This window comes from Conger conger, chromosome 2 (genome assembly GCF_963514075.1).
Source record: "Conger conger chromosome 2, fConCon1.1, whole genome shotgun sequence".
In the NCBI taxonomy this organism is placed as follows: Eukaryota; Metazoa; Chordata; class Actinopteri; order Anguilliformes; family Congridae; genus Conger; species Conger conger.
In genome coordinates this window covers 4858960-4875951 of record NC_083761.1, presented here as the reverse complement: position 1 = coordinate 4875951, position 16992 = coordinate 4858960, and the positions used below count along the sequence as shown (strand labels likewise).

The 16992-nt window shown below is 45.9% G+C and overlaps 2 protein-coding genes across 2 annotated transcripts in view; one reads left to right on the top strand and one right to left on the bottom strand.

Moving 5' to 3' along the window:
* Positions 1–1714, top strand: part of strn (striatin, calmodulin binding protein) — a 79275-nt gene extending 77561 nt beyond the window's left edge. Inside the window, 4 exon segments of the mRNA XM_061232826.1 lie at positions 3–103; positions 661–723; positions 726–746; positions 1294–1714. Coding sequence (XP_061088810.1) covers positions 3–103; positions 661–723; positions 726–746; positions 1294–1463 — 355 coding nt within the window. The 3' untranslated portion in view covers positions 1464–1714.
* Positions 1715–6989: 5275 nt separating this feature from the next.
* Positions 6990–16992, bottom strand: part of LOC133114135 (vitrin-like) — a 30496-nt gene continuing 20493 nt past the window's right edge. Inside the window, exons 12-22 of the mRNA XM_061223328.1 lie at positions 15896–15970; positions 15426–15485; positions 14704–14757; positions 13791–13853; positions 13178–13225; positions 12812–12877; positions 12093–12240; positions 11456–11559; positions 9071–9297; positions 7731–8244; positions 6990–7170 (exon numbers count right to left, since the gene is read on the bottom strand). Of these exons, the coding sequence (XP_061079312.1) occupies positions 6992–7170; positions 7731–8244; positions 9071–9297; positions 11456–11559; positions 12093–12240; positions 12812–12877; positions 13178–13225; positions 13791–13853; positions 14704–14757; positions 15426–15485; positions 15896–15970 (1538 nt within the window). The 3' untranslated portion in view covers positions 6990–6991. The remainder of the gene's footprint in view (positions 7171–7730; positions 8245–9070; positions 9298–11455; positions 11560–12092; positions 12241–12811; positions 12878–13177; positions 13226–13790; positions 13854–14703; positions 14758–15425; positions 15486–15895; positions 15971–16992) is intronic.

Genomic DNA, 16992 nt, shown 5'->3' with positions numbered 1-16992 from the left:
GGACTCCCCTGCCAGATCAACAAAGTGCTGAGTCACCCCACCCTGCCCATCACCATCACCGCCCAGGAGGACCGGCACATCAAGTTCTTCGACAACAACACGGGTACGAGGCCTGCGTCTGTTTAACACGCGATCCAGGGACTGATGGAGTGGTCTGCTCTGTTCGTCACCAACACCGTCACCGTCGCCAAACACATTTATGCGTTTGTCAACAACAGCGAAGGTCCTAATTGAAATAATTATTTGTTGGAGGCACCTATTCTCTGGGAGGGCACCTATTCTCTGGGAGTGCCCCAATACTAAAAAAAATATTGAAAAAAAAAACAGCTGGGAGTGATTTAATTTAGACATGCAATGACAACAACGCAGTGGTGGAACGACCTGTTTCCTGTGTCGCCACCAGAGGGCGCTGGTGCACTGCACTGCACACCCAGGGGTAGTATGCCGACCAAGTGGCCAAAACCAAGTGGTTTCTTTTCTCGTGCTCATTTCCTGGTTATGCAGAGAGAATATGTGACAAAATGCGTTAAGTACACTTAACCGCTGTGCTCTAGGTCACCGTGCGTTAAGTACACTTAACCCCTGTGCGCTAGGTCACCGTGCGTTAAGTACACTTAACCCCTGTGCGCTGTGTTCATTGGACTCTGGTTCCTCCTGCAGGGAAGCTGATCCACTCCATGGTTGCGCACTTGGACGCGGTCACCAGCCTGGCAGTGGACCCCAACGACTCTATCTGATGTCCGGGAGTAAGTGCCTGAAACGTGTCTAACAATTACGCTAATGCGTTAATGCACACATCTGATATTACATAAATACATTAATACACGTCTAATTCTACATTAACACATCAATGCACGGTGTTCTTTTATTTATTTATTATGGTGTTGTTTATGGTCTGCCCATTTGACTGGGCTAAAATGGCGTATAGAATGACATCCATTAGTGTCACATGACCATCACGTGATGCAGCATGACCGTTGTTGAGTGTGTTGAGGTGCAGTTCCTCTTATGAACACAAACGGAAGACAATGACAGTGTGCAATTAATGGGGGGGTGATGAACGTTTCTAAACCTGGTAAATATGCAATTATTTAAATTATTAAAAATGTTTTAAATAATTATCTCTCCCTCTCTCCCTCTCTCTCTCTCTCCCCCTCCCCCTCTTTCCCTCTCTCTCTCTCTCCCTCTCTCTCCCTCCCTCTCCCTCTCTCTCCCCCTCTCTCCCCCTCTCTCTCTCTCCCCCCTCCCCTCTCCCTCTCTCTCCCTCTCTCTCTCTCCCCCTCTCTCTCTCAGGTCACGACTGCTCGATCAGGCTGTGGAACCTGGAGAGTAAGACGTGCATCCAGGAGTTCACGGCTCACCGCAAGAAGTTTGACGAGTCCATCCACGACGTGGCGTTCCACCCGACCAAGTGCTACATCGCCAGCGCGGGCGCCGACGCCCTGGCCAAGGTGTTCGTATGACCCGGAGAGCCTCCTCTTCCTCCTCCTCCTCCTCCTCCTCCTCCTCCTCATCCTCCTCTCCCCGCCACGGCCGCCCGCCATCGGGGACGGAACCAGGGGCGGGACTTAAGAGGACCCCGCCCCCCGCCAACCCCTCCACCAATCAGCTCCTCCTCCACTCGTCGGCTCCTCCCACAACAACGAGCCCCCACACCTGTGATTGGTCTGTCGGACCTCTTGTTCGGACACTTGGACAGAGACGGGCGTGGCTGCAGTAGATTAGGGGGGGGGGGGGGGGGAGAGCTGTTCCAGCCCCCTTCCCCCCCCCCTCCCAAAACCCCCCCCCCATCCAGGCAGGCCTGGGTGTGGCCCCAATTCAGCCCAGACAGGAAGTGGGGGGTGCGGTGGGGGTGAGGTGTGGGTGGGGGGGTTAGAGAGGGTTAAGAATGTGTGTTTTTCTTTTTTTTTTTCTTTATTTCTGTCTTTTTTATGTCAAGAGTTCCGCGTATGAGGACAGAGGCAGGGATGTGTCGACCCACCCCTGCACCCAAAAGCCAAAATGGCAGTTGTTCATCCCTCCAGAAGAAAGAGTCTTCGCTCGAAGCGGGGCGGCCGTCTTTAATGAAACGAGTGTCGTTGGTCGTGTGGCGTCAGGGACCGATGCGGTCTGTGTGAGAGTTTAAAAAGGCCTGCTGTCGTTGCCATGGAAACACCATCCACAAACACCGCAACAACCCCCCCCCCCCCCCGCCCCCCACCTGCTCTCCTTTGCGTATTGTTTTTAAACAATTTAAAAATGTGCCTTTTGCTTCAAAATGTGGTCTTGATATACAAGTGTCATTTTTACCGAGCTTTTTCTTTCGGTGGTGGGCTTACACAGAGTGTGGAGTTTTTAAACAAAACATCGGATGTGAAGAAAAAAACAAGACGGGGGAAAAATATATATATAATTATTACAATAAACGCAATATGCATATTCCATCTTAAAATGGAGTATGAGTTAATTTGACCGCTTTATAGAAAAAGAGGGTAAAAAAAAAAATTGACATGGGACTGAATTTGACAGGAAGTTGGCTGACCTTTGGGGTAGAGTGTGGACTTTGATTTGGCAGGAAGTTGGCTGACCATTGTCTTACACTCTGCTAAATACTGACCCTGTAAACAAGGACTCCACCCCATAGTTTAAGGCTGTAATGTGGTTGCGGTTAATAGATTGACGCTGGTGTGGTGGTTCCTCTCTGTCTGCTGGAAAACCTGCTGTGGACGGCATATCCACATTTATTTTTGGTTTAACTGCTGAGTTTTTTTTTTCTCCAAATTCCTCTCCATTATATTATTCCATATTATTTTTCTAAATATAGAAGAACTGGATTTTTAGATTGCGGATGTGTTTATTTTGCCGAGTCGCCAATCCTCCATTTCCCATTGAACTCACCTGTGTCGGCTAATTCCTAATAGCTTTTGGCATAATGCGAAAGTGTATCATTCGCCTTTGTTATTTTTTATTTATGTTTCTTCCACTTGCACATGTTTGCCGTTTGTTGTCACTTTGCCTTGCGCTGTCTTGTGTGTTTTCTCCGAACTTACGAAACACGGACTTGACCTGCGGGGACAGCCAACAGTGGCCAAAAAAAAAAAAAAAAAAAAAACGAAAATTGTAAATGCTAATGCTAATGCTCATGCTCATGCTAAAGCTACTATGACTGCAGTTCTCACGGATAACCACGCTGTGTTTGGAGCTTACAGTACGTTTCTCACGTGGAGTGTGTAGACCAACATCGTAGGGAAGTGTTGCCAATACTGTAATATATTAACAAAAATAGAAATCGTGTGAAATCAAAAAAATGTTTTAAAACAGAAAAAAAACAAAAAAACATAAGTTATTCAGGGGGGGGCCGGTTTATTTTTTTAAAAGTAATTTGAACTGGATTAATTGATCTTGTTGTTTAGCCATGTTTTGTTTTTGTTTTTGAAAATGCTCTGGTTTTTCTGACTCTTCACTGTCACAGGGAATCTGCTTTTCCTCTGAGTTAAGACACGAACTGCATTAGACATGGGCTGCAGTGATTGACGCGTTTTTGTCTTTAGATTCCACCCCCCTCCCCACCTGCCGCCCCTCTGCTGTGCATTGTGTGCCGTCTCTGTGACTTCTTAAAGGCCAAACAAATCACGCCTTTGACAGCGGCCGGGGTAGAAGTACAATCTTTGTTTTTTTAGGTCGGCCACTTCCTGTTTGCCTGCTGTAGAGTTCCTGTTTAGGACGGAACGAGGAAGGGAACCATCAGGTCATCTTTGCGTTAGCACCTATCTCACGTGTAGAGCGAATGCACAACGTAACCACTGTTTCAGCACTCCGTTTAAACTATGTGTAATTCATGGGAAATAAGTTTAATGTGATGTTCTGCACATTATAGTGCAATTCTAAAACTTTTTTTTGTTTTAGAACAGAGAGAGAGAGAGAGAGAGAGAGAGAGAGAGATGGAGAGAGAGAGAGAGGGAGAGAGGGGAGAGAGGAGCAGTTTAAAAAAAAAAAGATTATTTTCTGATTACTTGAAAAACAAAAAAAGTGAATCTTTGGGAGGCGAGGTGTGTTTCCTTGAATGGTTGCAGATATTTGTGTTTTCATGAAGAGTCTGTATGCTTCCTGAAAGCTCTGTGAATGGAGAGAGTTTGTTTTATTTGTTTGTTTCTTTTTTTTTTTGTCCCCCGAAGTCTTTGCAGTGAAACCATGGAGTAATGATGGGGGGGGGGGGGTTGCTGTTTACCAAATGTTGTGGTCTCTTGAGATGTCTTCTAGAAGTTTATATCTCCAGGGAAGGTGGGGGAAAATATATAAATATATATATATAACAAATTGGGGAAATGTATCTGTATGCATAGTACTAAAAATATTTTCAGAGGTGTTTTGGTGAATCAGTTATTAATTTTTAGAAATTAAAAAAAGTAAAATTCTGAAACATGTATAGTTTAAAGTATTAAAAAAAAGATCTATTTATAAATATACAGTATATATGGAAACACATAAATCGACGTGAAATTGAACCTGTTTGGTGTTTCTTAGTGGTGATTGTGTAGTCTCTTGTTCTAAAACCATTGTTATCAGTCCAAAAGGGAGTGTGGGTGGCCCCCTGCTGGCCGGAGAGAGGAACCGCAGGAGAAACTGCTGCGCCATTTTCCTGCATGGCTTTGACTCGTATTACAGCAGCGTTGTCACGGTGATGTTGTCGCCGCACAATCAGCCAGCGATAGGTCCAGTCGGCAGCGCGTCACAGGCATGTAGGCGGAGCCTTCCGAGGGGGAAAAGCAAACCTGCGTCTAATCAGTAGAAAAACCACACCCCTGCTCCCGCACACAGTTCGTACACTCTCCCTGTAAGATACGATGATTTTTGTCAGGGGCGGGAGGCCAAATTTTACACATAGAAAGCCAAACGGTCAATTCAGGAAAGGAGTTTGAGAGATTCCCCTTCAAGTGTGGAGTTTCCCGACGAGCTAAACCGCTTTTCCGCTAATGCTTTACCAAAACATACAGCCGAAATTCCAAAATGTAAGCGGGACAGAACCTATGTTAAGGTTTTGAGCGAGGTTCCCAAACCAGGCCCCTGCACCCATCCCCACCCCCCGTCCCCGCTCCCAACAGGGCCGCTGATATCCCAACGCACCATGGTCACGACACGTCACGACACAAGAACCGCTGCATAACTCACCACACCGACACCGGCACAGGTGTCCCAAATAATTCAGACGGGAAAAGGAAAAGGGAGGGGAACGATTTAACGAGCGCACCTGTAAACAAACGTCATCGCTCTTTTAGAGTACAATTGTACAGACGAGTTCTTAAAGATCATGTGTATTTGATAAATATGCTAATTTTCTTGTACAGACCTTATTATAGTTTTATTCTTTTTTTTTTTTCCATAATGTATTCTCTTTTTTTCCCCCCAAACGGGAGAGTGACAGATTTATCAATAACAATAAAAAGATTATGTTGTATTTCACGTGTGTGTGTTTAAGTTATTTACACAGGTGCTTGGGTATTTTCAATTCTCTCCTCATTAAACTCTGACTTCATGAGAACGGCAGCGAAGCTCAGAGGGCTTTGGATCGTACTAAAATATAAATATGGGGGTGCGGCAGTGCACCCCGCAGTTGAAAATGGAAGGGTCCACTGCAGGACAAACAACATGGCACTGTGCTTTTTTTGTTGTTTTCTTTTTCCAATAACTTTTATTACAAATTACTTCCAAATACTGGTCAGAATGTTTGAAGTCTTTAAGCAAAAAGTACACATATGTATGGTTATAAACACAAAATGACTGACCAAAAAAACCAAAAACAAATAAAGACAGTATAAATAAGTTGTACATCTCTGATATCTGTGATTTAAAGTGGAATATTTGACGTCTGGGTGACGTGTGTTTGATGCGTGTTTGATGTGTGGCTGCTGTGTGTTTGACGTGTGGGTGATGTGTGTTTGATGCATGTTTGACCTGTGTTTGATGCGTGTTTGACGTGTGGGTGATGTGTGTTTGATGCGTGTTTGACCTGTGTTTGATGCGTGTTTGACGTGTGGGTGATGTGTGTTTGACGTGTGGGTGATGTGTGTTTGACGTGTGGGTGATGTGTGTTTGATGCGTGTTTGACCTGTGGTTGATGTGTGTTTGACGTGTGGGTGATGTGTGTTTGACGTGTGGGTGATGTGTGTTTGACGTGTGGGTGATGTGTGTTTGATGCGTGTTTGACGTGTTGGTGATGTGTGTTTGACGTGTGGGTGATGTGTGTTTGACGTGTGGGTGATGTGTGTTTGATGCATGTTTGACGTGTGGTGACGTGTGGGTGATGTGTGTTTGATGCATGTTTGACGTGTGGTGACGTGTGGGTGATGTGTGTTTGACGTGTGGGTGATGTGTGTTTGACGTGTTGGTGATGTGTGTCAGACAGGACTTCCCTTTGCAGCTGGGACCACCATGCCATGAAATTCATGCACATCCAAATAAAATGTGTAGCTACGTTTGCGTACATGAATTATTAGCATGCTTGATAATATTCATAAATGTGACACTAATGTTTACCTTTGTCTCTCTATTTACAAAGACCTTGATTGTCATCAGTTAAATGTTGAGCACAAACAAACAAACAAGGATCTGCTTTCAGAATTCTTCCGTTTGCTTTTAGACTCCCAGGTAAAGGGGGTGGAATAACAGATGATCTCTGGGCTGTACTGTACACAACGTAACGTAAACCTTACCCGGGATGAACTATTTCAATTCTTTCATACACACAAACTCGACACAGGTACCTTGGATAGTAATACAAATGTAGTAATCGGAGAAGGTGGTTAAAAAAAGGGGGGTTATCAGCGAAATGGGAATAACAAAACCCAAAAAAACGCCCATTTTATAACAGCTGAACTTCCTCTGGACTGTCAACCGTACCGACGGCATTATGACCGCCCCCAGCCCCTCCCAAAGATCGCACCCCCTCCCTCTGATTCCTGAAGGGCCGGACGCCCCCCCCCCCCCCCCCTCCGTCCCTCCCCAGGGAAAGACCTCAGTTCCGCGGCTGTGAGTTGAACTCCTGGCAGATGTTGTGGATGAGCTTGGGCACGAACTTGTGGAGGTGGTCGAACTCCTCCACGAAGAAGGAGTGCTCCTTGTCGGGGTCGGTGGCGATGTACTCCAGCTCCTCCTGAGCCGCCCAGGCGATGCCCACGGAGTACGCCGTCACGCCTGCGGAGGGAGCAGGGCAGAGCGGCGGCCATCTTAGCTCACACAGTGAGGTTTACAGTACTCTACGGTACTCTTACAGTACTCTACTGTGAATCTGTTGGGTCAATTTGACCCCCATTCAGTTTTTTATTTTATTTTATAATTTGGTGGGATTAAATTGTAAATATGCAATAAACATAATGCTATGCTAAGTACGGTACTGACTGACTACGGCATACAAATCTCACTCACTCACTCTCTCTCACTTTCACTCTATCACTCTTGCTCTCACACTCTCTCTCCCTCTCACACTCACACTCTTTCACTCTCTTTCACACTCTCCCTCCCTCTCCCTCTCTCCCACTCTCTCACTCACACTCTCTCCCTCCCTCTCCCACTCTCTCACTCACACTCTCTCTCTCCCTCCCTCTCTCCCTCTCTCTCCTCCCTCCCTCTCACTCTCTCACTCACACTCTCTCTTTCTCTCCCTCTCCCACTCTCTCACTCACACTCTCTCTCCCTCCCTCCCTCTCTCTCTCCCTCCCTCCCTCCCTCCCTCTCTCCCTCCCTCCCTCTCTCACCGGAGCGGTGCAGGGCCAGGGCGGGGGTGCGCACGTCGTCGTAGGAGCGCCCGTCGGTGATGACGATCATGATCTTGCGCTTGTTGGGCTTGGACTGGCTGAAGAGCTGCTCGGAGGCGTAGGCGATGGCGGCTCCGGTGCTGGTGCCCCCGCTCCAGTACTCGATGGCCTGGATGGCGTCCAGCAGCCGGGCCTTGCTGTCGTGCTGGCCCATGGCGAACTCCAGCCGCTGCTCGTAGGTGTACTGCACCGCGCCCACGCGCGTGTCCGTGTCCGAGATCTCGAACTCGCGCGTCACGTTGGCCACGAACTGCAGCACGGTGCGGAAGTTTCCGGTGCCGACCGAGCTGGAGCCGTCGATGACGAAGGCCATGTCGTTGGCGTTCAGGCAGGTCTTGCTGCACACCAGCCGGTCCGTGTCGCACACGCGCTTCACCAGCGGACGCACCGCCGCCCGCAGCTCGAACCAGCTCGGCACCGGCAGGGAGAAGAAGCCGTTCGTGCGGCACACCGCCTGCAGGGGGCGCCAGAACTCATTTACTCTTTTTTTTTATTATTATTATTTTTTAATCAATTTTTTTTACATTACGTGGCATTTAGCAGACGCTCTTATCCAGAGCGACGTACAGCAAAGTGCAAATCAATCACAAGAACAAGTGCAAAAGTGGACCTGAGAGGACAGTACAGTTCCGAGTCCGAGTGTAAACATACAGAAATTCAGAACCCTTGAATGAATTTCAGATTTTTTTCCATTCTTCTCCCAAGTTGGTAGCCAATTGTACCCTATCTAATCCAATTAGTGTTAGCTGGGGGATACACCGCCCACACCCTGTCCCTCGCCGGCCCGAAAGGATCTGGCGATCCGAGTAAGTCGCTTTGGTTAAAATACATGTAATGTAATGACAGCTTGTTTCTTCATGCAAAATAGAGTTAGGGTTTAAAATTCAATTAAGCTGCTTTATTTTTGGGGTTTAGTGAAGACGGGACATTTTTTACCCTTAGGACAAGGGGAGTACACAGAATGTTAAGACTACACAAGGGTTAAATGAAAATTAACTTTGCAAAAACCAAAATACAATTCCTGAATTCTTCTTAGATATATTCCCCTAACAAATGGTAAATGGTAAACGGTTGGCGTCTATATAGTGCCTTTATTTAAAGCGCTGTACAATTGATGCTTCTCATTCACCCATTCATACACAGTCCATGTTCCAGATTTGGGTTGGGTATGTTTTACTCAGCTACGCAGTTATCCACCTAACTCAGTAATCCTGCTTTGTGGAACGGGCCCGTCATAATTAGAGTTTTCCAGAGGTATGTGGAAACGCAACGACTCTCACCTTATCCACAAAATCTGCCTCCACCACGTTCCTCTTCTCCTGCTCGTCTGGGCCCTCGATGGTGACGAAGAAGATGTTGATGCCGGATTCGCGGGCGAGTCGCGAGGCCTCCGCCACCCGGTCCGTGGGCCAGCCGTCCACCAGGACCACCACCACGTTCGGAGCGCCGCCCCGGTTACCGTTGCCGTCGGTGAAGTAGTGCTCGTTGATGTAGGAGAGCGCCTTACCTGCGGCGGCCACAGGAGGGCAGCATTGAGTCAAGCTGGAGACAAAGACTTCGACTTGTGTCTTGATTAATCACACGCGGTGATTAGACAATACACCACACACACACACACACACAGCTTATACACACAAACACTTGTCAGCATCAGAGCAATCTCTGGCAGTGATCAAACGCTTTGAGATCAACCAGTGAAAACAAATCTTGAAGCTTATCTTTCTAAAAAAGAAAATCACATCAAATTGGACAGTTAATCATAAGGTTGAGTGCTCTCTCTCTCTCTCTCTCTCGCACACACACACACACACACACGTGACATGGACTTCTCTTTTAAGGTGCTTTGCTTCCACCATTAGTAGCCTACACCGCTGTGTGTGTATTCAGGTGGGCAAGTCACTGCACGTCTCAAATAATTGGCAGAATTAACGCGGAAATGAGGCCAATCATTCACTCCGCCGTCGTTAATCTTCCTTCGAAAGAAATGTTAACACCATTATAGTCCCCCCCCCTAAATGTAAATGGCATTTTTTTTCACCCCTGTCCTTTTTCTATTAACGGTCTGCCTCGTACCCTGATTCCCGTTAATTGGCCTCGCTTTGCAGATTCGCCGCTTCCATTAACCAACGCGGCGGGAGCTTCCGGAGCGATGTCACAGCAGTCGAGTTATTTTATATTTAAATACACATCGGGGAGGAAAGATTTTCAACTGTCACTGAGTTCAATACATTGTACTGTCAGTTAGTTGAATATTTTTACCTGTCAGTCAAATATTTTAAACCGTCAGTTGAATATTTTGAACTGTCAGTCGAATATTTTAACTGTTAACTGAATATCTGAAGACTAGGCCTGGCAGTGGTAATTGTTCTGTTTCATTTGCCTTGTTTTCTCAGTTTGTGTGTGTTCAGAAGAGCCAGAGACCCAGCAATCCCACAATGCATTGCTCCATTGTGCAACGGCATCTGCCTTTTACTGTGCAGAAGTCTTGTAATGTAAAGTGTATAGTACATTTATTCAGGACCTTTCATTGAATAATTTTTGAAAGAATCTTATCTGTACAGAATGTTATACAGGTGCCTAAGACTTTCGCACAGTACTGTATATGAGAAAGAAATTAAGGAATTTTGAAACTGGAACCAAATGAGATTTTTTTTTCAGCAGAAGAAAAGCAAATCTACCTGTTGAATATTTCAACCAGTTTATTTTATTTTATGAAATGTTGTTTGCCACAACCGAAGACACCTGGATGAAACCATTTACCGCCAAATGCTCAAGGGAAGTGTTCCTGGGCACTCATCAGATTGGCAGGTGAGCGCGGAATCGGAAGCAAACAGGCCAATCAGTGCCGGCGGAACACTGACACGCGAACCCCCACTGCCCTTCCCCAAGCTGAGAAATGCGTACGGCGCGGTCTGTGATCTCAGTTTTGAGCGTGAAGCTGTGATTGACCGTTCCTTGGGCCGCAGGAGAAAGTGTAGCGTGATGGAAAGCCGGCATTAAAGGGTAATAACTGTAATTCCGCTCACACACTCACACACACACACACACAGACGTGGTCTGTAATTACCATACCTGGGCCAGCTGCAAGTTTGAAAAACGTATACCGACAGAGGCCAGAGAACTGTCAATGAGACATTTTAATAACAATGTACAATTATGTGAAAGAAAAATGGCATTTATTTTTAAAATGGTCTGGAGTTTTTTTTCGCTGTGTCAACTAGTAGGTAATGGTCTAATTCTCAGAAATAGAGTGACAGTGGAGGTACATTTTTGTTCTTCAATGATCTAATTTTCCAAATGTACCCTCAGAGTTCAGTAATGTTCTCTTTGGGTACAAAATGTTTTCCCAGCAAAAAAGGTACAAATTGATTATATACTGCTGGCTAGGGGTATAATTTTACGCACCTATAGGGTACCGCCCCAGCAAAAAGCATTTGTACCTTAAGGCACTTTTCATACCATTATGCGGGAGAGTGCTGGTGAATTATTCAGTCATTCTGTTTTGGACATTTTAATGAAAGTCTTACATTTCTTATAAAATATGTATTTTAGATACTTTCAACTTTTTAGATGTGGGTAAAAAATGACTCTTAAAGGCACTATTCGTGCCTTTATTTGGGAGGGTGCTGGCGATGACCCCTGATGGGGGCGGTGCTGTTACTCACCCACGTTGGACAGCCCCCCCTTCTGGTTGATGTTGGCGATGGCGGCCGTCAGGTCTCGGGGGTTGAGGAAGGTCTTCAGGCTAATCTCCGTCACGGGGTCGTCCCTGACAGGGGAGAGACAGACGCGGAAACGCGGTTAGTGTGTCGGACAGCGGTTTCCCTCTAGGCCGGGGTTTTCAGCCTTTTCTACTCCAGGGGACCCCCCTCCCCGAGGCTCAAAGGTATCCGGGGTACCCCCTAAAAGTTATGGAAGGAGCTTAGATGAGTCCTTAGAGAGCCACAGGGTGTGTGCTGAACTCATTTTTGAGTACCGTATTTTGAACAGCTAAAGCAGTTGATTACACAGTTCACTCTCCTTACCTGGGGCCTAGCCTCCTTACCGAGCTAGCCAGATAACTGCACGAAGTAAAACCCGGAACAGCTCTTTTTTTACTTCAGTCCATGTTCCAGATTTGGTCAGTATCCGGGTTTTATTCCATTGCAATTAACTAGGTGATCCTGCTTTGTGGAACACACCTCTGATCTGCATGAGATACCTAAACCCTATTGTCACCGCAAGCGTTGCAGGGGCCTAAAGACGCGCGGCATGCGGTTTCCAGGGGGTGAAAGGTCAGGGGTCAGAGGTCAGCGGCGGTACCCGTATTGGACGATGCCCATCATGGGGCCAGCCACGCCCACGCTGACGGCCTGGGACACGGCGGACAGGAAGTCCTTCTGGATCTGGAAGCGCCGGCGTCCGATGCTCCAGCTGCCGTCCATCAGGAAGGCCAGGTCCACCTTACAGCCTGGCCGTCGCCGTGGTTACGGGAGGGGAGGCGGTGGCCACGGCAACCGCCACACGGGGGAGAAAAACACGGAGCTCGTTAAACGGGGGGGGGGGGGGGGGGGGGGGAAACGTTCGGCCATCGGACAGAAATGAGAAACGGCACTGCGTCAGCAGCTGAAATAAGGGGTACATGCTTCCTTAAGAGACAGTACAGTATATTACCGTCAGAAACAGGAAAGGGCTGCACATCGTACTTGCAGGACTTTTTGCAGGAAAGCAGCAGGTCAGTCCTTAAAGTGGCTAGACTGTGTTGGGCAATGTTCCAAGTACACGTTTGTGAAATGAGTATGTCTGTATATGTGTTTCATATGCGTTATAAATTGCTTGATTCTTTTTTATGTAGTTTCTACCCCCTTTGCCACCTGCCAGACCAACCTACACCTCCATCATAAAAAAACAATTTAATATCAAACTAGCCATTCATTTTTCCAGTATGAATGATCTACTAGCAATTTTTTAAGATTACCAATGAGAGAAGAACGGCATGTTAGACATGCTATTGAGGGTTTTTGTACACGCTCAAAACATACTTGGATCTCCCTGAGACACTGGCTCTGGAATGCTGGGAAGAGGCTCATTCTCCGGCATTCCGGGCCCTGGAGAAGGACAGTGTGGGTTCGGAATAGCAGAGAAAGAAATTCCACATTCCTGTACTTCCACTGGAACTTGTGAAAGAAGCATGCTCAGCACTGGAATACTCTTTGTGTCTGCTTGTCCTGTATAACAAATTCTTCCTAAAACCCTTATAAATTCTTTTTATATTATTTCAAACTATTTCACTGCATTGCAGAAAACCTACACAACAAGAGACATTCAATAGAAATAAAATAATTTTAATAATATTTTTGAAAATATTTTCACTTTTTCTCTGCCAGGTGTCACGTAGGTTAGCTTACCTGTATTCAAAGGGTCCCCTTCTACCGTCCAGGCATCTATGGGCTTAACTGCAAATAAATACAACACCACACGTCAGCCCCACAACTAGGCCAAACTATCGTCTTCTTCACATGTCAATATCTGAACCTCAATGCAGTGTAATGTGTACACAGGCACCGGAACAGGATCAGATTAGATGCAGGCTTCTTGCACATCCCTGGTAGTTTTTTTAACTGAACACAATACCAAGACATACAGTCATGTTTAAATACACATTTGATCCTGAATATTGGTGGAAATGGATACTTCTGTCAGCAATGTGCAGGACTTGCGGCATTAAGTGCTTTACAGTATTTAAAGTTTGAAGTTGAAAACGTGGGTGAAGGGGTTATTGGGATGGAGGAGAAGAGGTTGGGGAGGATGGTGAAGACCTGGGCCAGATATGTAATTGTTTTGGATTAAAATACTTTTTTGTCTGTTGTTCTGGAACTTGTAAAAATGCCCCCACCTTTTGCTCCTCTTGGTTGGCTCACTTGCAACAGTCAAGATCGATCGAGCACAGAACTCTATTTGAATCCAAAACAATTACGTATTTGACCCAGGTTTGGCGGAGGGGCGCTCCCTGGTACCTACATCTGGTGTGGGTCGTGTCCGGGAGAGGATTTCGGCTGGTGTCGTGTTCTCCGGCCCAGGGTTCTGAAACGAACACGCAGACGTTGCCCTGGTTACCCCACCAAAACCGCACGCTAAAACTCCAGACGAGACGCAACCAAAAAGAAAACGACCGCGGAAAACACACACACAAAAGAATTACACGCAGCCATAACCCAGGCCAACGGCTTTTTGATGAATGGTACAAAATTGCCCCGTCCGTCACTTTTAAATGCAGGAGGCGCATTCGAAGCCTTTTCAGCGCGCTGCCCAAACAAAACCGCCTTAATTTACGAGCTGCAGTAAAGCTCTGAGCGACTATTTCCTTCCTATAATTTTCGAAAACAGACGGCCGCGACACGCGATTGTTTCTTTGAATTTATTTCTTTTCCCCTTGGTTTGTCTTTTGGATCCATGATTTAGGATTGTTTCCAAGGGCATCACAACTACGATGCTAAAATAAAAAAAATCTCCTCCTGCAATCACAGAGCATTATCACAAATCTTGGTGAGAAAAAAAGATATATATCGAAAAGAATATATATTCACAACTGTTCCAAAAGAACACTTCAAGGACAGTCTCTACACTCTCAGATACAGTGGAGGTACATTTTTATTCTTTATGGAACACATTTCCCAAATAAATGTACCCTGAAAGGTACAAATTAATTATTAGTCCAATGGCAATGGGTACAAGGATCTATAAGCCTTCAGAGTCTCAAAGAAAAGAAAAATGTGTTTGATTTAAAATCCTCAATTTTGGGGGGTTTTTGGTTATCAATCGGATAACTTTTCCAGTTGTAAAAAAAACGAATCAACATGAAACCGCAACCGCAGCCAACACGTTATGTGTTAAACGTTTTGCGGAAATAAAAATAAATGGCTGCGAGACTTACGGAAGCCATACTGCCAGTGGTCGTAGTCAGGGATGTTCGGCCTGGAGTTCCGCTCTAGAACGAAATGACGAAAAACGTTGACAAGTTTAATGTTAAATTACATTACATTACATTACAGGCATCTAGCAGACGCTCTTATCCAGAGCGACGTACAACGAAGTGCAGATCGCACACAGGAAGAAGTGTGACGAGGACCCTAGAGGACAGTACGGCGTGACCATACAGATACAATTAGAGCCATTGAAATTATAATCTATTATAATCTATTGGCACGCACAAGGTGCACTGCCTCAGGCACCAAGGTGCATCCTGGGAATATTTTTATTTTGTATTTCACAGACAGACACTTTCTACTGTTAATCAGAGAACACCGCACTGCAATGACATCACTACTATGCTCAAAACTTTCCCAGTTCAGGCTGAAGTCACTTAATATTGCTCGCTTACATGTACAGTACATAGCATTATGTAAACGGCATAACCACCATACTGTAAATGTTGAATTTTATAATGTAAATATTAAAGCATGGAGATTCTGACGTGGCCATGGAGATGGATTTGAACTCTAAATCAAGTATCACCGCATGTTATCACAGTTCTGAAGTTCTCTGCCTGGCTTTGTATTGACACTGTAAACCAAATCAGTCACAGAGGAAGTAACTCCGTTGCAGTACCAAGCTGCTCCCATAGAGGGCGCCCGGTATGGCTCTGTGTGGTCTTACCTGCGGTCTCTGATGTCTCCAGCCCTCTCCAGGAGTGTCCAGCGTGACCAATGTCAGCACCTGGAGAAGAAACAGGATCTCAGATTCACAATTCATTTCTGAGCTTTATTATTATTACTATTATGATTATCAAATAACAAGTCCTTGAACGTTTGATGTACACCGTGAAATTCCTGCATATGGCCCTTATTTGACTCATATGCTGTTAGATTTGAATTACCACTGGTCATTTTACTGCGTAGATCTGTACAGATTTTAACTGGAGCTGAGCTCAACCCTGAACACTTCAGGTTTAAGCTTTGAGGCAATAGACACATCTAGCTCGGCTAATCCGTGCCATTCGCGGCCTAATTCGTAATTGGACGCGATAATCTTGTTTCGCTGACTTAATGAAAATTAATTGCATGAGGTTCCTTATCTTTAGCTGAACTGTAGATTTTTTGATTATGTTTTAGTCAAGGTTTTGGTACCTGCGGGTGGTCTTGGCGCAGAGAACCAGTCTGGATACATGTAAGGGGGAGGGGGCCAGTCCCTTCTCACGAAAGCTATGAAGAAGAAAACAAAATGGCTTCCACATTCAGATCCGGGCATGTGAGAGATTACATTTACATTTACATTTTAGTCATTTGGCAGATGCTTTTAATCCAAAGCGACTTACAAGTGCATAGGTTCTACCATAAGTCAGAGCATCACATCCAGAAACTAACAAAATACACAGGAAATACTGTTCTAAACATAGTTGTCATCAGACGTGCTCTTTTTTTTTTTTTTTTTTGGGGGGGGGGGGGGTTAGACAAGGATAGGGATATCAGAAAGGAGGGGCAGGGGAAATCAGGAGGGAGGACTAAGGTAGAGTTTGAAAAGGTGGGTTTTGAGTCTGCGTCGAAATAGGGGGAGGGATTCTGCTGTTCTGACAGTGGTAGGCAAGTCATTCCACCACTGAGGAACCAGAACGGAAAACAGGCGTGAACGTGCAGCTCGACCGCCAGGTGCACGTAGAGAGGGAACCATAAGGCAACCAGAGCTGGCAGACCGGAGTGGTCTAGCTGGGGAGTAGGGAGTGATCAGGGATTGTATGTAAGGTGGGGCAGTCCCCTTAGCAGCCTGAAATGCCAACACTAGGGCCTTGAAACGGATGCGTGCGGCAATAGGAAGCCAGTGGAGGCCAATGAGAAGCGGAGTGACATGAGCCGACCTGGGCTGACTGGTGATCAAGCGGGCTGCAGCATTCTGGACCAGCTGGAGGGGCTGGATTACTCAGAGTGACTAACACAGCTTTTAAAAATATACAGTCAATTTAGTTCAGGGGTGTACAACAAGGGCCAATCCATTTCAGGTCTTAATAATTTAATTCACTCAATCATATCTTATTTGACATGTGTATGAGTACCGGCTACAGCTGCAGACTGCAAGTGTGGCCTAATGATTTTACTGTGCTCAAGTACAGGCTTGAACCAGGCTCGTTTATAGAGCTGTCAGCAAATTAAAAAACAAGGTAAATCGGTTGGAACAAAAATCTGCTCTGGAGCCATGCACCCCTGATGTAGATCATTATTAAAGCAATTCA